The sequence below is a fragment of the Ovis aries genome, chromosome 6 (assembly GCF_016772045.2).
Source record: "Ovis aries strain OAR_USU_Benz2616 breed Rambouillet chromosome 6, ARS-UI_Ramb_v3.0, whole genome shotgun sequence".
Taxonomy (NCBI): domain Eukaryota; kingdom Metazoa; phylum Chordata; class Mammalia; order Artiodactyla; family Bovidae; genus Ovis; species Ovis aries.
This window is the reverse complement of record NC_056059.1, coordinates 23,210,609-23,234,436: the sequence shown is the minus strand read 5'-3', so window position 1 is coordinate 23,234,436 and position 23,828 is coordinate 23,210,609. Positions and strand designations below refer to the sequence as shown.

The 23,828-nt window shown below is 37.4% G+C and overlaps 1 protein-coding gene across 3 annotated transcripts in view; it reads left to right on the top strand.

Moving 5' to 3' along the window:
* BANK1 (B cell scaffold protein with ankyrin repeats 1) overlaps positions 1–23,828 on the top strand; it is a 329,439-nt gene that overhangs the window by 112,783 nt on the left and 192,828 nt on the right. For all 3 annotated transcript variants that reach the window (XM_027970855.3, XM_042251204.2, XM_027970854.3), the window contains exon 6: positions 10,177–10,282. In XM_027970855.3, the coding sequence (XP_027826656.2) occupies positions 10,177–10,282 (106 nt within the window). The remainder of the gene's footprint in view (positions 1–10,176; positions 10,283–23,828) is intronic.

The following is a 23,828-nucleotide window of genomic DNA, read 5'->3' as shown; positions in this document are numbered from 1 at the left end:
TTTGCTTTTTTGCATTTCTTTTCCATGGAGATGGTCTTGATCCTTGTCTCCTGTACAATGTCACAAACCTCATTCCATAGTTCATCAGGCACTCTTATCTATCAGATCTAGGCCCTTAAATCTATTTCTCACCTCCACTGTATAATCATAAGGAATTTGATTTAGGTCATACTTGAATGGTCTAGCGGTTTTCCCTACTTTCTTCAATTTAAGTCTGAATTTGGCAATAAGGAGCTCATGATCTGAGCCACAGTCAGCTCCTGGTCTTGTTTTTGTTGACTGTATAGAGATTCTCCATCTTTGGCTGCAAAGAATATAATCAATCTGATTTTGGTGTTGACCATCTGGTGATGTCCATGTGTAGAGTCTTCTCTTGTGTTGTTGGAAGAGGGTGTTTGCTATGACCAGTGCATTTTCTTGGCAAAACTCTGTTAGTCTTTGCCCTGCTTCATTCTGCATTCCAAGGCCAAATTTGCCTGTTACTCCAGGTGTTTCTTGACTTCCTACTTTTGCATTCCAGTCCCCTATAATGAAAAAGACATCTTTTTGGGGTGTTAGTTCTAAAAGGTTTTGTAGGTCTTCATAAAACCATTCAACTTCAACTTCTTCAGTGTTACTGGTTGGGGCATAGACTTGGATAACTGTGATATTGAATGGTTTGCCTTGGAGACGAACAGAGATCATTCTGTCGTTTTTGAGACTGCATCCAAGTACTGCATTTCGGACTCTTTTTTTGACCATGATGGTTACTCCATTTCTTCTGAGGGATGGTGATGGACAGGGAGGCCTGGCGTGTTGCGATTCATGGGGTCGCGAAGAGTCAGACACGACTGAGCAACTGAACTGAACTGAACTGATTACCCAATCTTTGGTTTACTGCCTACAAATATTTAATACACTGTGAAGCCAGATAGGGTTGAAGTGGAGGACATGGATTAAGAGAACTCTCACATCATAAGGAATTTCCCAGTTTTTTTTTTTTTTCATTAGTTCCTTTACAGGTTGGTTTCTTCATTAAGTTAAAGCTTAACATTAGTGGTTATCTCCCTTAAAGAGGTCTTCAGAAGATTCTTCCTACTGAAAGAAACTGGGAACTTCAGGACTCTTAACTTTTCTTTAAAAAAAAAAAGTCCTTGCCTCTCTCAAAAGGTTGATAAACACACAAGCCTTCAGGGTCCTACATCTTTTCCAACACTGACTCCTCCACAGCATGCCTCCTTGTCTCCTTAATTCCCTCCATTATTCCTGTGTTTTAGCCACCCAGGACAGGGCCTTCTTTAAACACACAGTAAGCCATTTACCCTCATCTTTAAGGCATGGCATTGTGGTTTTCATCTTTGCATGCTGCTTCTTCACGTGGTTATAGTTCCTGATGCATGTGGCGCAACTGATACTAAGGGTTTAAAAACATGAGAAAAGAGTGATACGTGTTTTCCTAGTGCTATTTAAATAAATAAGTGAAAACCTATAATATAAGTATACAAATAAGAGAGAAATGAAATCTTCCCTTTGAAAAATTATACTGCTATTTATTTATAAAATTGAATAAATGAATCTGATGCTTATGAAAGTAAGGGACTCTCAGAGGTTCACAATACTAGGCAAATTTGTACTACAAACTTTCCTTCACATCCTACCTCAGCCATGAACTCCATGTACATATACTTCATCATTGTTGGTCAGTCCCTAAGTCATGTCCGACACTTTGCAACCCCGTGAGCTGCAGTACATCAAGCTTCCCAAATATACTTCATAACTGACTTTTAATGGCTGTAAAATTTTTGATTCGATCTTGCCTTTCTTATGAACGTTAAGAAGAGGTTTATTACTCAAAAATGCCTAAGGTCTTACCTCTCTCAAAAGGCTGCTTATTATCTTTCCTTTTTCCTACTGGACTGTGGCAGTGTGGTATAAGAGAAATAGTTCTAGATAGGGCAGGAGCAGGAGTTGGATTCTTTTATTTAGTAATCACTTCATGAGCGCTCATTTTCCCTAGTGCTAAAGGAATTCCCTCCTGTGAACAGTGAAGAAATTTAAGTATATGATCTCCAAGGTCATTTCCAGCTCAAATATTCCATAATTGTAAGTCAAGGAAAAAAAAATGCTTGTTTAGATTGAGAGCTATGACCATTCTCCATTAAAGAAGACTGACTTGCAAATATATGGGCTTTCCATATAGCCTTTATTTCCATTTTATTTGCACTGATTCTTAATTCTACTCCCAGAGAAGAAGGAAGTGATTTGAGTTTCATGTACCTTTGATCAGTTTTATTACTTGTTTTGTATTTCTGAGCAGAGATTTGGACTGTAGCCCCCCAGGCCCCACTGTCCATGGGATCCTCCAGGCAAAAATTCTGGAGTGGGTTGCCATCTCCTTCTCCAGGGGATCTTCCCAAGCCAGGGAGAGAACCTGCGCCTCCTGTGTCTCCTGCATTGCAGGCTTTTGAAAGATTCTTTACCCACTGAGCTATCACGAAGAAAACCATCAGATTTTTAATCAGACAAAGAATAGTCCAAATGCAATTTGAAGATGTATTTCTGGATTCATTTTTCACATTGTTTGTTCTCCAATTGGAATGGACCAATAAGAGTAAAACAAATCTTTTGAAGTTTAGATGTGACATTTCCTAACGGTTAATTGATGCCTGATTAGGATACCCCAGACTCAATGATTATACTCACCTCCGTTACAAATCAGTGACTCAAACAAGAACACACAGCTAGTACACTCATCCATTTATTTAGAGAAAAACAAGTAAATCAGTTAGCTTTAATGGTAGATACAGCCACTGTTATAAGAAAAGACTATTGCTGAGCACAGAAATAGCCAGTGACATAACTATACTGTTGTTTCTCTACAATTCTTGATCTTCTATGCCATCTTAGTCCATTTTCATAGTTATTGGTCCCATATGTTTCAGTTTATGTTTAGCTACTGTTTAGAACATATTTTGTTAATGACTTCTTAATTTATAGTTTCTGCTCACTTGATGGAAATAAATACTTCCTCAGTGCTTTATTTCTCCCAAACTGAAGTGTCTCTCTTGCACCTTATATCCGCTTTCTTCTTGTCAAGCTGGGGCTGGCTTTGACTGCCCTCTGCAGAGGATGTCTCTGTGCTGGTGTAAATGCTGTCTATAGCAACCCCATCCAAGCACAGCCTTCTGCTTTTCCTGTCTAGTTCTTTAGCGCATTCAGATCTTCAATCATAACGAGCATTTTTAAACAACCCTAAAAAAACAAAGCACAAGTCAAACACTGTTAACAAGGTTCCTTCATAGCTTTATTCATATAAATAAAAGGTAGGAACAAACCTCAAATATTCCGTACTTCTTTGGAAATTAGAAGACTAAAAAACCTTGCGGCCAAAATGTGTTTGTTTGCATTTACTAAAAATCATTGTACATTCTTGTGGTTCTCTTTATTAAATAGTATTAACAATAAGATAAAGAAATAAAGAGGAATATAATTTGGAAAGTTTAAATTGTGTTTAGCATTCATGAAATATGCTTCTACATTAAACTGTATCAGGACATAGGAAATTAAGTAAAATAAGTCTTTGATAAGGAAAATTAAACTTCTAAGAACTTATTATTTTTCAGAGATCAGCCATTTAGTTTCATCAACCTTATTAAGTATCAACACACAAACAAATATAAATCAGTTATGCACAAGTCCCTCCCAATAAATCTGATGAACATTTAAAAAATGTAACTTGACTTTTCAGCAGCAATTAACACCATTGAACAAACTTACTGTCTTGATTTAATTTTTCTCCTTAACTTCCAGGAAGACATGTGTTCCTGGTTTTCTTCTTACACCCTTTGCCTTTCATTTGCAATCTCTTCATTGTAGATCTATAAAATAAAATTTTAAATCCATCCAGTTTTGATTCTTAGCCACCCTTATTTTTTGATGAATATTTCCTCTGCAATTTCTCTCATTGGTTTATGAGGTGTACACCAACTGTGGATTTCCTTTAAGCCTATCTCTCACTGTTCTCTAACTCATGAAATGCATCATAGTCAATCTGTTTTAAAAACCAGAAACACAGGAGTCTCCTCATACCTTGCACTCCCGCACCCTAAAAATTCAATCCATTATTAAGCCATATCAGTTTTACTTACTAAATATTGCTCACTTCTGTATACATCTCTCTAGTTTTCACACTTTAGTGGACCTTTTCCTCTTACCTACATTGCTAGACTAATCTCCTAACTGGTTCCCAACTGTAGGTTTTGCACACACCCTACTTATCTGAAGTCCCTGGTCTGTGAGGGTATTTTAAGAATAATGATGTCAGCATACAATTCTCTTGCTCAAATACTTCAATAGATTCCAGTTGTTAAACGGATTTAAAAAATCTTTAGCATGAAAAATATGGCCTTGATGTCATTGCCCCTCTCACCTTCCAACTTAATCTTTTTAATAAAATAATTTATTTTTAGTTGGAGGATAATTGCTTTACAGTATTGTGTTGGTTTCTGCCATATATCAACATTAACCAGCCTTAGGTATATGTCTGTCCCCTCCCCCTGGAGCCCCCTACCCCTCTAAGTTGTCACAGAGCACCAGATTTGAGCTCCCTGCGTCATATAGTACCTTTCTACTAGCTGCCTGGTTTCACATATGCTAATATATACGCTGCAGTGCCTCTGTCTCAATTTCTCCCACCTCTCCTTCCCTCTCTGTGTCCACAAGTCTGCTCTCTATGTCTGCGTCTCCACTGATGCGTGCAGATAGGTTTATCGGTACCATCTTTCTAAATTCCCTATATATGTGTTAATATGAGATATTTGTCTTTCTCTTCCTGACTTACTTCACTGTGTATAATAGGCTCTAGGTTCATCCACGTCATCAGAACTGAATCAAATGTGTTTCTTTTTATGGCTGAATAATATTCCATTGTGTATATGTACCACAACTTTTTTATCCCTTCATCTGTCGATGAACATCTAGGTTGCTTCATGCCCTGGCTATTGTAAATAGTGCTGCAGTGAACATTGGAGTGTATGTGCCCTCTTCACTTATGGTATCCTCAGGGTATATGCCCAGTAGTGAGGTTGCTGGGTCATATATAGTTTTATTCCTAGTTTTTAAAGTAATCTCCACATTGTCTTCCATAGTGGCTGTGTAAATTACATTCCCCCCAACAGTGCAGGAGGATTTCCTTTTCTCCACACCCTCTCCAGCATGGATTGTTGTAGATTTTTTGACGATGGCCATTCTGACTGGTGTGAGGTGATACCTCATTGTAGTTTTGATTTACATTTCTCTAATAATGAGTGATGTTGAGCATCTTTTCATATGTTTGTTAGTCATCTGTATATCTTCTTTGGAGAAATGTCTGTTTAGGTCTTCTGCCCACTTTTTGATTGGGTTGTTTTTCTGGTATTGAGCTGAATGAGCTGCTTGTGGATTTCAGAAATTAATCCTTTGTCGGTTGTTTCATTTGCTATTATTTTCTCCCATTCTGAGGATTATCTTTTCATCTTGTTTGTGGTTTCCTTCACTGTGCAAAAGATTTTAAGTAGGTCCCATCTTAATCTTCTGCTTCTGCTTTCCAGGACCTCTGATCTGCTTTACTTTTAGTTAATTTCCTACCTCAGGGCATTTATATGTGCTCCTCTGTAACTGAAACCCTCTCTCTATCACCTTTTCCAATAAGTATCTTCATCTAGTTAGTTTTAACTCCAATTTTTAATCTAGCACCTCTTCCTCAGCGGAGCCTTCCTTGATCCATACATCTCCCTATGTATCTCTTTGTAATACTATAATTTGACATTTCTGGGTGTGATATTTTTCAAGTTATCTTTCATTATCTGTCTCTCATTAAACTCCAAAGTCAATAAAGGTGGGGATGCTATCTATTTAGTTCCCTGTTTCATATCCAAAATCAAGTACACTGCCAGATACATGGCTGCTCAATGTGTATTTTGTTGGATGAAAGAATATACATTAAATTTCCCACCCAACCTCATGTGATCCATCAATCAGAGGTCCTGGCTTCCTGATAGCACAGACACAGGCCATTTTGAGAAGGTTATTGGGCTATTGGCTAAGGCAGTGCTGCTTTTGGCTGAAGTTAAAAGAGCAGGGCAAAAGAAAAAAAAAAGGACAACAAAGGAAAAAAACTCAAATGAATATAAAATGATGAGACTAATTCTATTGTTTGTTTTGGAAGCTAGCATCTAAAACAATTCAAGAGAATAATTCCCAAAATTTTTCAAGAAATCATGGCCTCATTTAGATAAAGATTTTTTGAAAGACATTTCTTTGAATGGTCTAATGCAATATTTGTTCCAAAGCTCCCCTCAGAATGGGAGAAAATAACTGCAAACAAAACAACTGACACAGAATTAATCTCCAGAATATATAAGCATTTGATACAGCTCAGTATCAGGAAAACAAGCAGCCCAATCAAAAAGTGGGCAGAAGACCTAAACAGATATTTCTCCTAAGTTATACAAATGACCAATAAACACATGAAAAGATGCTCAACATCACTCATTATTAGAGAAATACAAATCAAAACCACAATGAGGTACCACTTCACACCAATCAGAATGGCCATCATCAAAAAATCTGCAAGCAATAAATGCTGGAGAGGGTGTGGAGAACAGGGAACACTCCTACACTGTTAGTGGATATATAAACTGAAATAACCATTATGGAGAACAGTATGGATATTTCTTTAAAAAACTAGGATTAAATGTACCATATGACCCAGCAATCCCACTACTGGGCATACGCATTATTTACAATAGCCAGGGCATGGAAGCAACCTAGATGTTCATTGACAGATGATAAGGAAAATGTGGTACGTATATTAAAATTAGGAACACCAGTATATTGAAAATTGTTAGTGACAACATGTCTGGTGCTCCCACTCATGTTATACATGTAATTATGACAGCCAGGACATGGAAACAATACCTAGATGTCCATCAGCAGATGAATGGATAAGCATGGTACATACTGTACACAACTGGAGTATTACTCAGCTGTTAAAAGAATTCATTTCCGAATCAGTTCTGATGAGATATTTTAACAGGAAGGTCTGAATCTGGGGCTATGCCAGTGGTCATATATAGAGAGTGAAGTGAAGCCAAGAAATGAAAAAGACCAAGTACAGGAGACCCAACAGTCCTTTCTGATATGGAATTTAAGGAATGATAAATGACGACCCTGATATTGCAGGAGAGAAGGGACGACAGAGGATGAGATGGCTGGACATCATTGATGATATGAACGGAGTTTTTGGACTCAGGGGACAAAGAGGGAGAGGAACTGAACTGGGACAGAATGATTTGGGATGTATGAGAAAGACATGGTCTAACATGCCTATACTATCATTTTGTTTCATTATTGATCTTCATTCAAAAGTCTGTTCAAGTTTGATCAAATTAAAGACGACCTTATGTGAGGCAAGTCATGCTTGGTCTAGGCTTTATCAGATTGGCATGACTGATGGAGCTGACAGAAACTACTAATTGTTCACTGTATGGGCATGACCACAGGTAAGCTGACTGGGGTCAGATGGGCATGTCAATGGTGATTTGGCAAATGATCATGTAAGATGCAGTCATATTAAGTTTTTACTGACTGCAAACAAGGGAATGATTTGAACCAAAAATGAAAAAATGATACTGAAAAAAAATAATCAAGCTACATTCTAACTAATTTTAAAGATAAACATTACACAATTTAAAAAGAGAAACTAAATTATTTGTTCAGACTTATTTCCCCAAGCTAGCCTTTGCACTTAATTTGTTCAGTTAGTGCAAAGGCTAGTTTGGGGAGTGAACTCTCATGAATAGATGTGCACTCTTCTAAATCACAGTGATTGTATTTCATGTCCTATAGCTAAGGGCTCACATCAAAGTATTTATTTAAACTCCTAAGTAATTCTGTTGGGTAAGTATTATTAAGGTCCACAACTAATGAGTCCTGAAGCAGGCATTTCAACTCAGATCTCACAATATATTTTCTTCCTGGTATAATTGCTTCAAGTTATTTAAAGATATTCTACAGCTACATGAATACCTAATCAATAGTAAATACAAAATATTTGAAGGAGGTGTTAAATTGCATTGTTTAATACTTGTAACACTTATTTTTGCATATGTGGTCACGACATGTTGAAATTCTTAGAACTGACTCACTTAAAACTTAGAAAAAGTAATTTGACAAAGGAAAATATCTCTTTTATCTTAGCCCAATTTACTTGTTTATTCTTTTACATTAAGGGCTTGAAGTTGAATACTTGTAAAAAAGCAAAAGGCTTTTTATAACCAGAAAATATTTGTTCTGTTCTCTGTCATTCTCTCTACAAGCTGTAGGAGGGAATTTTGTTTAAGATATGTAAACTGTGTATCAGATTTTCCTTTAAATGTCTATTTTGGCTGGCTTTCATAGCACACATTATGAACAATGGAATAAACGAAGTGAATCTTATTTTCTTTTACTAGTGAAACTTAAGGAAGCATAAAAATTTGTTATAAGAAAAACAAGATGTTTTTAGTTCAACCATTGCTTTTCTTTTTAGATACCTGAAAGTAAAATGCTGCAAATGATATATTTTGTCTCCTATTTTGAACATTTCATAGCCTTCCTATGATTATTTCACTGAAATCATTTCTCTTGTTAAGATTCTTTACTACTACTGTATTTCTTTACCAGATTTTTAAAAATAACTTAGTATTCTGTAGTCAACCTTAGAGGTTTATTCATTCAACATCATTATTTCAAAACCTTTTTCCTCGCCTCTTGTCAGCTATTAAATATGGGAAGATTAGATTTTTGTATTTTTAACCACCCTTCTAGTTAGATATGGGCTTCGCAAGTGGCTAAATGGTAAAAGAAAAAAAAAATGCCTACCAATGCAGGAGATGCAGGTTTGATCCCTGGGACAGGAAGATCCCCTGGAGGAAGAAATGGCAATCCACTCCAGTATTCTTGCCTGGGAAACCCCATAGACAGAGGAGCCTGGCGGGCTACAGTCCATGGGGTCGCAAAGAGTCAGACAATACTGAGCCACTAACACTCATTTTGCTTTGCGTTACATAGCTATAACTTTCATCCTTTCTCTTCACTTCTAAACAGGACTTTTAGAAAATCCAGAAAGGCTTGAACCACTTTATTATTTGAGATAGGCAGATTATTGAAAAATGAAGAAATAGAATAAATCATTTTTTTCAACCCAATCATTTAATTTCTGTGACTTCATATTGGCAGTCTATCTAATTTACTTGGAAATCATTTCAAAAGTCTTTAGTAGATATTTTTGTTCCATAATCCTCTCTCCACCCCATGGATTTTGTTCATTGACCTACTTTCTCAGCTTTAATCATCTAGGTCACAAGTCAGTTTAATCCCAGCCATTGCTTCACAAAACACAGTTTAAAAGAAATGGTAGCTTTTGCAGTCCATTATGTCATTGGTAGTACAAGACCAATAACTCCTTCCAAAATGTTCAGATTAGGGAAATAAAGTTGATATATAATTATTTTATATCTACAGGTGAAAAAATAGGTCAAGATGAATATTCACCCTCACTTTGACACAGAAGTAAAATAATCTCATTTCTGACCCTTAAATTGAAGAATCAGATTCATCATTTTATCTCATTTATTAAAATGAAGCATATATTTTAACAGAATTTATTATTGAAACAAATGACAGTGTTATCATTGACTTCCTATAATTCTCTTCTAAAATTAGTCAATTTTCAAGTAAATTAGCTCATCCAAAGAGAGTGAGTGAAAATTGCTCAGTCGTGTCCAACTTTTTGCGACCCCATGGACTATACAGCCCATGGAATTCTCCAGGCCAGAATACTGGAGTGGGTAGCTTTTCCCTTCTATAGGGGATCTTTCCAACCCAGGGATCAAACCCAGGTCTCCCACATTATAGGCAGATTATTTACCAGCTGAGTCACAAGGGAAGCCCAACCAAAAGCAAAGACTTATTTCTTGCATTCATTTTTCTATTATTCTAATAACTGGCTTTTTTCCAAGTCCCTAATATTTTATATTATTATTTTTAAAAAGTTGTAAGTATTATTAAAGATTACCCAGTATTTATCCTAGTCAATAATTTTTATTATCTTGCACTAAGTAAGTTTCTTTGTAAATAATTAAACTAACAAAACATTTCCTTTTCATTTGAAAACAGAGTGACATCGACAAACTTGATGATATTCTCACATCCACATTCAAACATGAGATACCATACTATGAATTCCAATCTCTCCAAACTGAAATCTGCCCTCAAAAGGAACGTGAGTATTTTCCAACTGCATCAATTATTCTTTTTGTCACATTTCACTCTACGTAATAAATATTATAGCAAAGAGTATAGAATTGCTGATGAAATGTTTTCAAAAACTCCCATCCTTGGTGAGAGAGCTGGTTTTTATTCCAAGAAAATATCTGGATAATGAATGAGGAAAATTGTTCATCATAGCATTATTTATAATTACCAAAAATGAAAATAACTCAGTCCTTTAAAGATAGGTCATTGATCAAATAAATTTCGGTACATATGTTAATGCAGCCATCATAAACAAATTTTATTTTAAACTGATTTGCTGACTGGAGTGATGCTTTGATTTATACTTAATCGAATACAAGTAGGATATATAGCAGGAGATGGAGTGTGAGCCTGTTTTAAGAGGTACGTATGTTTAACAGCATATGTTTGTGTGTGTATATATATAAATGCACACTGCATATATATGTGTGCATATATATATAAATCAATAGTCTGGACAGATATGCATCTGCTAACAGTTATGCATGGGTTCTGCTCTTTCAGGGATTACATTTTTTCATTTTGCTAAATCTTTGTTTTCTACAGTGACTGCATATTATTTTCATCATAGAAATATACATATATATAAAGGAAAATATATTATGATAAAAGATTGTACTTCTAAATGTTATCACAAGCTTAGCAGTATGCATTGTTTATTGCTTATTCCTGTGTTTTTGGTTGACACACTGTTTCTAATACAGTTTTATGCTCAGTATGTGCCGAACACAATGATGGAGATGTAATGGTGAGTAAGACAGGCATGGCTACAGGCCGTGAGAGGTCTCCTATAGGTATACTGTAGGGCTGATGAGCAGAGGTTTTCTTCGGTAGAGTTTCTGTGCTATTTGAAATAGTTTTATCATCAGGCTGTCGGGCCTGAGGGAAGCAGGAAGGAAAGAGTAGAAGCCTTAAGGCACAACTGATTATGATTCACCCAGATGTGTTAGAACGTGCACGATGTGTGGTAAGGTCACATTGCGGGAAAAGGGCAATGGTAGGCTGCTTTGAATAAGTAATCTTATGAGAGTAATGCACACTTATCTTTATTTCCCACATACATTTTAACAATATACAGTTCACTTATAAAAGTTAGACATTAGCTTGGGACAGAAAAGGAGCATGACATGATCCCTTACTTAAGATACTCATCGTTTAACTGGGAAAACAAGATATTATGTATGTAATCATAGAGAGGAAAAAATGTGCTACAGTTCACAAAACTGATTACATTGACAATAGAATTTTAAAGAAAAGCTACATTATTTTTCAAGCTGTGTTTCCTAAAGGAAATAGGATTTTACCTAGATCTTAAATGATGTGTCTCAATGAGAAAAGAAAAAGGAAACAGGAATTCTAAGGAAAAGAAAGTGTATGTAAAGGTATGAAGATGAAACGATGACACAGTTTTTACAAATTCCCTCAGCATTATATTTAAGTTTGTGAAATGAGAAGTGTGGAATTGGAGAAGATAGGATGGCTTTGGTCTCTCATTTATAGATAAAGAATTCTAGGTAAGTTTGAAAATGCTTCTTAGTGCCTCATTCATGTTGAAGTATCTAAATTTTAGAGTTGGAAATGATGGAATAGACTTGGTCCTTTATTTTTTTTAGGAAAAGGATTCTTTATAGTTTAAATGGAAGCCCTGACAATATGGATCTGATTCAATAGGCATGGGGAATAGTTAAGCTTCTGCTTTTTAAACAAACTTCCAGGTAAAACTGATGTTGCTGGTTCTCAGACCTTGAGTATCAAGGGTTTAGAGCAGTGGTTCTGAAACTTGGTGCATATTATAATTAGCTACAAAGCCTTCAGAACACCCTATGCCCAAGCCACACCCCCAAATTAATAAAGAATCTTTGAGTGGATTCCAGCTATCAGTACTTTTCAAGTTTTCCAGGTAATTCCAGTGGGCATCCAAGTTCATCAGTCTCAATTGTTTCACTGCATCAATATTGCAGACCTGCCAAATAATTCATCTTCATATTGATCTTTAACACTGACAAAATATTACTCTCTTTATTAAACTTTCTAATTTATTAATTAGGAAGTTAATAGCATTTGAAAACTTTGAGCCATTATTAGACTGGAATGATTATTTTGTATTTGGGAAAATATTTTTATGAAACAATTGAATTTTTGAAAAGAAGTTAAATATAGTCTAGGATAGTTCAATATAATCTAGGTAATTCATTCAAAAACCATATTGTTGGTTATTGCTAGATGGCAGAGCTATTAAACCTATAACAGAAGCAAGCATAACGTAACATTAGGCTCTAATCCCTAGTGGAAGTACAAAATAACATAATACAAATTGCATAATAAAATATACAACATAGACATGAATATCGCTGAACTCATGTTTTGCTTGCCTCATTGGCCCTATAATCTTGACTCAGTATCAGCTTCAAAATATCTGATCATTAAGACCTTGAACCTACAATTTCATAATGTTCAGGATGAAAGGATGATAAGATTTGAGAAGTCTTTTATACATGGAATGGAATTAATGATATGTTGTTGAAGAACTTCTATAGAAACACTACTAGAAATATATGTAGCATAGTTCTACATAGAAAGAAATGTTTTCACAAATTAGAAATTACTAATCTTACTCCCTGAAAAGAAAATTAGGAACAGAAAGATGCAATATCAAAGGTATTTTGCAAAAAATATTTTTAAATGTTTTCCCCAAACATGAATTTCACAACGCCTGAAGTTCTGTGTACCTCTTTCAGTTCAGTCCAGTTGCTCAGTTGTGTCCGACTCTGCAACCCCACGAACCGCCGCATGCCAGGTCTCCCTATTCATCACCAGCTGCTGGAGTCTACCCAAACCCATGTCCATTGAGTCAGTGATGCCATCCAACCATCTTATCCTCTGTCATCCCCTTCTCCTCCTGCCCTCAATCTTTCCCAGCATCAGGGTCTTCTCAAACGAGTCATCTCTTCACATCAGGTGGCCAAAGTATTGGAGTTACAGCTTCAACATCAGTCTGTCCAGTGAACACCCAGGACTGACCTCCTTTAGGATGGACTGGTTGGATCTCCTTGCAGTCCAAGGGACACTCAAGAGTCTTCTCCAACACCACCGTTCAAAAGCATCAATTCTTTGGCGATCAGCCTTCTTCACAGTCCAACTCTCACATCCATACATGACCACTGGAAAAACCATAGCCTTGACTAGACAGACCTTTGCTGACAAAGTAATGTCTCTGCTTTTTAATATGCTGTCTAGGTTGGTCACAACTTTCCTTCCAAGGAATAAGCGTCTTTTAATTTCTACCTCTTTACTTTTCATTTTAAATCACCTGAATAGAATATAGGGCAATGAAGAAATCAATGCAAAATAAAAGAAATTGGGGAGATTACTCCTCATTCTGACATGAGAAGTAAAGGTGATAAGAAAATAATTGTAGTCATGTAGTTACAAATGCATCACTGCTAAAATAAAAAAAGGAAATTAGGAACAGATTTATACATAACATATTATCAAAACTTGTAGTGATTGAGTAAACTGGAGTTTTGGCATATAAATTGCCTGTAATATTATAGATTCTTCCAGCTCATTTTTTTGATAACACAGCCTCCAAGTATAAGTTTTTTCATATATCCTCCCAAGGATATCTTTTGCACATTCTCAAGTAAATTTCATGAGCTGATGGTTTTGTTGTTGCTCACTCAGTCGTGTCCAACTGTTTGCAATGCTGTGGACTGCAGGACACCAGGCTTCCCTGTTGTTCACTATCTCCTAGAGTTTGCTCAGACTCATGTCTATTAAGTTGATGATACCATCCAACTATCTCATCCTCTGTCACTCACTTCTCCTCCTTCCCTCAGTCTTTCCCAGCCTCAGGGTGTTTTCCAATGAACCAACAGTTTGCATAAGGTGGTCCAAGTATTGGCGCTTCAGCGTCAGCCTCAGTCCTTCCAATGAGTGTTCAGGGTTGATTTATTTCCTTTAGAATTGATTGATTTGATCTCCTTGCTGTCCAAGGGACTCTCAAGAGTCTTCTCCAGCACCACAGTTCAAAAGCATCAATTGTTAGGCACACAGCCTTCTTTATGGTCCAGCTTTCACATCCATACATGACTATTTTTGTGTATCATTACTAAAAACAAAAATAAACCCTCATGAATTCTTAGAAGTTTAACACCCTCTGCTTTATACTAGGCACTCTTCCAGATGCTGAGGGAAGATAGAGGAATGTCAGATAAATAAATAAAACCCATACACTCAGAGTGGACCCAAGAAGAAGAGAAAATAAAATCACAAAAATCAGTATCACTAATATAGTGTGTTTTTCTCTAGTAATAAGAGCTAATGCTTGCATATTATGTACTCTGTGTTAAGAATAATTCTAAGAACCTCTCTTACTTTATATCATTTAATTCCTCTCAACAAACCCATGGTAGGTACTATTTTCAAACGTGATTTACTGATGAGTCATTGAGAGTGTCTATCATTTGCTCAAATGGTGGTAGAGCTGAGGTGAATCCAGTCAGCCAGCAGAGGTTATTAACCACTCCTCGGCCACTGCCTCCCTATCTGCTGTGACGAGCTCTGGCTCTCTGAGGCACAGGAGCCCCAGCGAAAGAGGGACAGTTGGAGTTAGCTTCTCAGCAGATGACCTTGCTGAAGAGGGAAGGTTATGAATTATTTGTGCAGAATTATTTAAATTTATGGCTTTAATGAATAATTTATAAAGGCAAGTTTGAAATTATCTCAGCTACTCTTTATGGTATTTTTTGCAATCCCCAAAACATAGTGATTTTTGTTTCATAGCACATTTTTTCTTTAAATCACCACTTTTACCTCTGAGGACGAATGCTGTCCTTTAGGAGGGAGCCCTGTCTATTTCGTTCATGAATTTATTCCTAGTGCCTGAGAGAGTCTCTAGTACTCAGTAAATATTTACTGTGTTAATTTGTTGATAGCAATGAAGCTAACCATAGATTAAAATCAATAAAACCGTGGTAAGCATTAGATACTCTTGCCTGGAAAATCCCGTGGACGGAGGAGCCTGGTAGGCTACAGTTCATGGAGTCGTGAAGAATTGGACACGACTGAGTGACTTCACTTTTACTTTTCACTTTCATGCATTGGAGAAGGAAATGGCAACCCACTCCAGTGTTCTTGCCTGGAGAATCCCAGGGACGGGGGAGCTTGGTGGGCTTCTGTCTATGAGGTTGTGCAGAGTCAGACACGACTGAAGCGACTTAGCAGCAGCAGCAATCATTAGGTATCAGACTAGTATTATTTGAGCTTCAAAAATAAGCTCTTGTTTATAGAAATATAAGGCAGCTTATCTGACTTTCCAGGTGGGGCTAGTGGTAAAGAAACGACCTGCGAATGCAGGGAGACATAAGAGATGTGGGTTCGATGCCTGGGTTTGGGAGATCCCCTGGAGGAGGGCATGGCAACCCACTCCAGTATTCTTACCTGGAGAATCCCATGGACAGAGGAGCTTGGCAAGCTGCAGTCCGTAGGGTCACACAGAGTTGGACACAACTAAAGCAACTTAGCCCGCAAACAAGGCAGCTATTTAGAATATCACTTTCTTTTCTTTTCCTTTGTTTTCTTTCATCTTCTATCTCTTATCTATGTATGGCATCTGCCATTCCCAGAATGAAAAATTGGCGCATGAGCCTTCTGAATGTGCTGCACTGAACTATACCATGGCTCATGCTCAGTCGTGTCCGACCCTTTGCAACCCCGTGGACTGTAGCCCTCCAGGCTCCTCTGTCAAGGGGATTTACAAGGCAGGAGTACTGGAGTGGATTGCCATTCTCTTCTCCTGAACTATCTGTGTTCAAATGATTGAGACACATCTGTTCATCTTCTCTGAGCTGACACACAAAAAATGTAGGTTTTTCAAGGTCAAACATAATACGTTTAAATATGTAAGTTTATCACAGGGTTAGAGAAAAACATAAATGCAGTCCATTAGTAACTGGTAACAAGAAATAGTCTCTGTAATATTTACTCATTTTGTTAAGAAAAATGAACACGTGGGTTAGCCTTGATTACACGCACATAAACACACACATACACACACACACAGCAGAAAGGGTTTTTTTCCTTTTTTAAATTACAGATTGAATAAATTAATCCTTAAGGAACTCCCTGTTACTTTTGCAGCTGTTGTACAATGATAATTTTCAAACCTGGAGTTTCTATCCTCTGAAATGCTTGACAGGTCCAGAAATCCCCCAGACAGCCCAACTACTAACCTATCTGGAAACAATATTCATGAAGGGACTCCTTTGCTCTCTGGGTTTTGCCTTTACCAAATAATTACAGAACATCTTTTTAGTGTTACTGCAGGTGTGAATATTCACTGCATTTAGAACTTTTTTTTGTCTTGTTATAGTTTACCAGAATCACTGCAGTCATTTCCCTCATCGAGTTAGGATTCTCCAGCGAAACGGAATCAAGGGTGTGTACTAAGAGAGAGACAGTAAAAGGTTTACTTTAGGGAACTGACTCATGTGATTGTGAGGCTAGCAATTCTGAAATCGGCAGGGCAGGCCAACAAGCTGAAACTTCCAGCAGAAGTTGATGTTACAGCCTTGAGTCTGAAGGCAGTCTGTAAACTGAATTCCTTCCTCCTTGGTAAACCTCAGTCTTTTCTCCTAGGGCCTTCAACTGATTGGATGAGATTTGCCCACAATATGGAGGGTAATCTGCCTTAAAGTCCCTTATGTAAATATTAATCACACCTAAAAAATACTTTCACAGTAACCTCAAGACTGATGTTTGAACAAACAACTACCCACAATAACCAAGACAGTTGACTCATAAAATTAACCATCACACTCACCATCCTACTTTTCAGAGGTCAGCATCTCTAAAAGACTGTAGTTTACCCACACACATTTAGGCATCCCCCAACAATCTGTTTGAAAAATCTTGGTCAATAGATTTGCAAAGCAGCTGTATCCAGTTGATAGAAAAATTTCTCAGAATATCCTATCCTGGTTTAGACAATAAGGATGTGTTGGTAGTGTGGTAATAGCTGTCATTTGTGTCATATGCATAATATTAATTATTTGTCAAGGAAAAATAGATATTGCTGAGAGTGTTAAGACATGGCTGAATTATGGAATTATTACCACTTTCTTGTTTCATGAGAGTGGCTTTTGGTTTAACACCATTTGTTTAGTGTAGTAAGTGAAATAGTTGCCTCCTAATGGTATTCACTGGAGCAGGAAATGGCAACCCACTCTGTTCTTCTTCCCTGGGAAATTCCATGAACAGAGGAGCCTGGGGGGGCTACAGTTCATGGGGTCACCAAAGAGTTGGACATGACTTAGCAACTAAACAACAGCAGCAATAACAAAGATATTCACATCCTGGTCCCTAGATCTGTGAATTTGTTACCTTAAATGGCAAAAGAAACTCTGGGACCCTATTTCAGAATACTTCCTCTTCCACAAAAAAAAAACAAAAAAACTGTTCTGTGGTGATTATTAATCTTTAGTGATACGGGAGCTAAGCTTATAACCAATATGCTCCATTCAAAGACACATTTATCTAATATACTTTAATGCCATATAATTGTATTGCCAGCAGCTACCCCATCAATACCCCCACTTGGACTTTTCCATGACAATGAAACGTTACCTTCTTTAATGAATACCCCTTCTCTTCTAACTCATAAGTTTGTAGCCATAAACCTGAATGTTATCTTAAATCCAACTCTTTCCTTCGGAGCCTGAACAGCCTTTTCTTTTGACTGTCTGATATCTCAGTCCTTGTGCATTTTTACTGCCACCTCTCTAATTCATTTAGGCCATCAATTATTCCTTCTTCTTTCTGAAAAAGCTTCCTAGCAGGTTCCTCTAAAATATTTTACCTTTCTTTCCAGCCATCCTACATGTAGATGCTTCCCTAATCATTCTTATATTTAATTTATATTCTGCCCATCCACTACATATGACGATATTCCCAAAGCTCTAACCAGCCCCTTTATTGCCCAGACAAATTTCCAAGATTACTTTCCTGCCTTAATTCACTTTTATTATCAAAATTATTTAATATTTTTTAAAGAATAAATCAGGTTCTCAAGACTATAAGAAGTCCTCAAAATATACCAAATGCTCCTAACAAAATCTCACACATTTGTCAGATATGTTGATTTACTACTTGGTAGGACACATTGTTTGGCTTTCTGTGTGAAACCCATACAAAGGACAGTGGGCCACTTTCCATCTGAAAGGCACGACCTGAAGGTAGAGTAACTAGACATTTGATCCCAACCCAGCCTATCTTGGGAGAAGGAAATGGCAACCCACTCCAGCGTTCTTGCCTGGAGAATCCCAGGGACGGCAGAGCCTGGTGGGCTGCCGTCTATGGGGTCGCACAGAGTCAGACACGACTGAACCGACTTAGCAGCAGCAGCAGCAGCAGCAGCAGCCTATCTTGTTTCCATACTCTTAGTGTTCCAAGTTTCCTGGATCTTTCTAGACTCTTTCTTGGCTTCTTTCTAGGTTCTTGGTCCCTTTGCTGTTCAGAATCAGAAGCAAACATACTGGTAATTTTCAAAAGGTATTTTTCAAATGAACATAGGAACAAAACATGCATATAAATAAAGTTTCTAGAGAGATAACAAACTGCACCAAAGAACTTTAATATCCCACTATTTCCTTTGTTCGCTTAACTTATGGTATCAAGATTCTAGAAATATAATAATCTCAGTAGTATTATCTTTTGCCTGCAGTTCTAAATAGGTTATGTCTACTCTTTCAACAGGATAGGAAGAGTGACACCTCATATGTTGCATATGTGCTCCTCCAAAGCAATTGATTCATAAACCCAGTCATGCTCTGTCTTATAGATCCATAGAAACAGTAACATTTCATCTGGCTCCAAACCCTATGATGAAAGGAATAGGAATGGAAATCATCACCTTTATTCAGCTTTGCAAATATCATCCTTACCGCCTTAGTTGGTATCTGACTAGCATCCAGGGAAAATTACCCTAAACCCATCTGTGGCATGGCCTCTAGCCCAGAAGAGTATCCTGAGTCCTACAATTCTGACCCCAAACTTATAATTTTATAAATGAAGAAATAGAGGTCCAGGGAAATGAAAGAACTTTCATAAGTACCACAGGTTTAGTGGCTGAGCTGAAATTAGAAGGCAGATCCCCTGACTTTTTATCTTCTCTGGTGTGTGCTTCATTGTTTTGTCCATCACACATTGAGGGAATAAAGATTTACTATTCCAGATAATGATTTAAGAGGACAGAGGATTACATGCATGCACTTCCAGTTTGCGTATGCATCTTACTTTAAAAAATTTTAAAGCGAACCCTGGGCATATTCCCATTTTATTATTCTTGGAAGCTAGGTTAATCTTTTGAAAGCTTTGGTTTGAGAACTTCAATATAATTATTGGCCATCTTTTATAGGGATTATCTTGAACTGTTAGAAATGGCTCAGCCTAAATAAATATGTGACTTGATTTCTTTACTAGGTTCCAGGTCATCTCTTTATTTCCAAAGCTAATGAAATTGAATTTTTGTTGGAAAATTCCTCTACCAGACATTTAATTCTGTTCCTCTGAAATTACCATTTGAAAGACATTGATTGAAACAACTGAAAACTGAACATTTGTCAGGAAAAAAAGTTAAAAGCAATTTGGCCACACCCTAGTATGAGTTATAGCTTTTTTTTAACTTATACCTTGAAGGAGAAAAAGTGGAAGCAGTGACAGATTTTATTTTCTTGGGCTCCAAAATCACTACTGACAGTGCCTGTGGCCATGAAATTAAAAGACTCTTGATCCGTGGAAGGAAAGCTATGACAAACCTAGATTGCTTATTAAAAAGCAAAGTCATCACTTTGCCAAAAAAGGTCCATTTAGTCAAAGCTATGGTTTTTCTGGTAGTCATGTATGGATGTGAAGTGAAAGTTGCTCAGTTGTGTCTGATTCTTTGCAATGCCATGGACTGTATAGTCGGACAGTCGGAATTCTTCAGGCCAGAATACAGGAGTGGGTAACCATTCCGTTCTCCAGGGGATCTTTCCAACCCAGGGATCGAACCCAGGTCTTCCCCACTGCAGGTGGATTCTTTACCAGCTGAGCCACCAGAGAAGCCCAAGAATACTGGAGTAGGTAGCCTATCATTCTGCAGCAGATCTTTCCGACCCAGGAATTGAATTGGGGTCTCTTGCATTGCAGGTGGGTTCTTTACCAGCTGAGCTCCCAGGGAAGCCCATATGTATGTGAGATGGACTATAAAGAAGACTGAGCACTGAAGAATTGATGCTTTTGAGCTGTGATGCTGGAGATGACTCTTGAGAGTCCCTTAGACTACAAGGAGATTAAACCAGTCAATCCTAAAGGAAATCAACCCTGATTGTTCATTGGAAGGACTGATGCTGAAGCTCAAGCTCCAATACTCTGGCCTCCTGATGTGAAGAGCCAACTCATTGGAAAATACCCTAATGTTGGGAAAGATTGAAGGCAAAAAGGAAAGAGGAGTGGCAGAGGATAAAATGGTTACACAGCATCACCTAAATGGACGTGAATTTGAGTGAACTCTGGAAGATAGTGAAGAACAGAAAAGCCTGGCCTGCTGCTGTCCATGGGGTCACAGAGTTGGACACGACTTAGCAAATGAACAACAATAGAACAAACAAAGAATCTTGATTAAATGAAAATTGCCATGAAATGAAATAGGTGTATATTACAGATTAAGTACACTCTAAAAGTTTTTTTTTAATATCTTCTTACAGAATCTATTATTTTAATCTAATAGGTGAGATTAACAAACTATTTACAAAACAAATGCTGTGAATTTAAGAAATGATAAGCTTAAGGTCTTTAGGTCTCCTAGGACTTTGGCTTCTGATTAAGATGTACAACAACATAAGAGTCTACTATTCTTACTGTGATAGGAAGAACAAGCAAGATGATCTTCAAAATCATAGTAGCCTTTTAAAATGCAGCAGAAAATGAATGACAAAAGAAATCTGAACAAACTAAGTTCCAGGAAAGAACAAGTCCTTCATGGTAGAAAAGCAACTCATAACTTTCTTCATCCCTTACAGAAGAAAAAGACAATAACTCACTATAGATGAGGAGTAAAGAAAAACCAGCTGAATATTTAGCAAATATTTAATGGCTGTACTTAAGCTAGTGTGACGAATGAAAATCCCGAAGAGCCCCCATTACAGAGTGGGTCTGCATCACCCACTAACTCTTTTGTAGACTGTCTTAAGTGTACAAAGCTACTGGAGGTGGGCAGTAGGTCAAGAAAGACCCTTAAAATACCTGAGGATCACTTGTTCAGTCTCTCAGTTGTGTGAGAGCCCATGGACTGCAACACGCCAGGCTCCTCTGTCCTTCCCTATTTCCCAGAGTTCACTCAAATTCATGTCCATTAAGTCAGAGAAGCTGTCTAACCATCTCATCCTTTACCACTCCCTTCTCCTTTTGCTTTCACTTTTTCCAAGCATCTTTTCCAATGGATCTTTCCAATTGGATCTTTTCCAGTGAATTCTCTCTTTGCGTCTGGTGGCCAGAGTATCGGAGCTTGAGCTTTGGCATCAGTCCTTCCAATGAGTATTCAGGGTTGATTTCCTTTAGGATTGATTGATTGGTTTGATCTCCTTGCAGTCTAAAGGACTTTCAAGAGTATTCTCTAGCATTGCAGTTCAAAAGCATCAATTCTTTGGTGCTCAGCCTTCTTTATGGTCCAACTCTCACATCTCTGCATGACTACTAGAAAAACCATAACTTTGACTATATGGGCCTCTGTCAGCAAAGTGATGTCCTTGTTTTTTAATATGCTGTCTAGGTTTGTCATAACTTTCCTTCCAAGGGGCAAGTGCCTTTTAATTTCATGGCTGCAGTTGCCATCTGTGCTGATTTTGGAATCCAAGAAAATAAAGTCTGTCACTGCTTCCACTTTTTCCCCTTCTATTTGCCATGAAGTGATGGGACTGGATGCTATGACCTTAGTTTTCTGAATGTTGCATTTTAAGCCAGCTTTTTCACTCTCCTCTTTCACCCTCATCAAGAGACTCCTCAGTTCCTCTTTACTTTCTGTCATTACAGTGTTATCATCTGGATATCTGAGGTTGTTGCTATTTCTCCTGGCAATCTTGATTTTAGCTTGTGATTCATCCAGTCTGGCATTTCACATGATGTACTGTACATATATGCTAAATAAATGGGGTGACAATATACAGCATTGACATACCTCTTTTCCAGTTTGGAACCAGTCAGCTTTTCCATGTCTGATTCTCACTGTTGCTTTTTGACTTGTATACAGGTTTCTCAGGAGACAGGTAAGGTGGTCTGGTATTCTCATCTCTAAGAATTTTCTACAGTTTGTTGTGATCTGCACAATCAAAGGCTTTAGCGTAGTCAATGAAGCAGAAGTCAGTGTTTTTCTGAAATTCCCTTGTTTTCTCTGTGATCCAATGAATGTTGGAAGTTTGATCTCTGGTTTCTCTGCCTTTTCTAAGTCCTTCTTATACATCTGGAAGTTCTCAGTTCTTGGACCACTAGTGGCTGCTGAAGAGCAGGAGTGGGACAGAGTTGCTGAAACAAATTCCATCAAAGCTTTTATTGTATGGAAAGCAGCAGCAAACAGATTCTAAATATGGAGAGTGGTAAAAGTGGAATAATATCCCCTATTTGAGATAGTAAGGAATCTACCTTAACTGGGTATATACAGAGGCTGCACAAAATCTGAGTGAGATATTCTGATGTGAAAACTTCTGGAAGCAGGACTTGAGAGGAAAAAGAACCATCCAGTTACCCAAAGGCTGACAGCCAGTCTGTAGAGCAACAGAGACTTCTTGAGTCTCACCAAAGCTTAGATACTAAGCTGTGCAAGAAAGTTATGGTTCGGCCCTCAAAGTATTTGAAGCCAGTGGTTAACTAAATCTAAGTGAAGTCACAAAAAAATGACCAAGTTCAGCTCATCTACAGATTAGTTTGAGTCAGCTTTCAAGTCTAGTTGTCTGACTGAAGAAAAGGTGTGCCTTTTCCTGGGGTAGATATTATTTACTTTGATTCTTTAGTACATTGTTCAGCACCATATATAAAATTACAAGAAATACAAAGAAGGAATTAAAGGTGACCTGTGGTCAAGAGAAGATAGTCATTAGAGGCAAACATAGAAATGCTTCAGATGTTGAAATGATCAAATAGGAACCTTAACATAATTATGATATGTATGTTATAGAATCTATTGTAAAATGGTACAAATGCCTGAAGAGATGGAAATTTCATCAAAGCAATGGAAATTATCATTTAAAAAAGGAAATTCTAGAAACATATAATATCAGAAAATTTTTTAGATATTCAGTTCAGTTCAGTTCAGTTGCTCAGTCGTGTCCGACTCTTTGCGACCCCATGAATCGCAGCACGCCAGGCCTCCCTGTCCATCACCAACTCCTGGAGTTCACTCAGACTCACGTCCATCGAGTCAATGGGCAGAACTGTATAAAAAAGAGAAAAGAATCAGTTTACTTGACGACAGTCAAAATAAA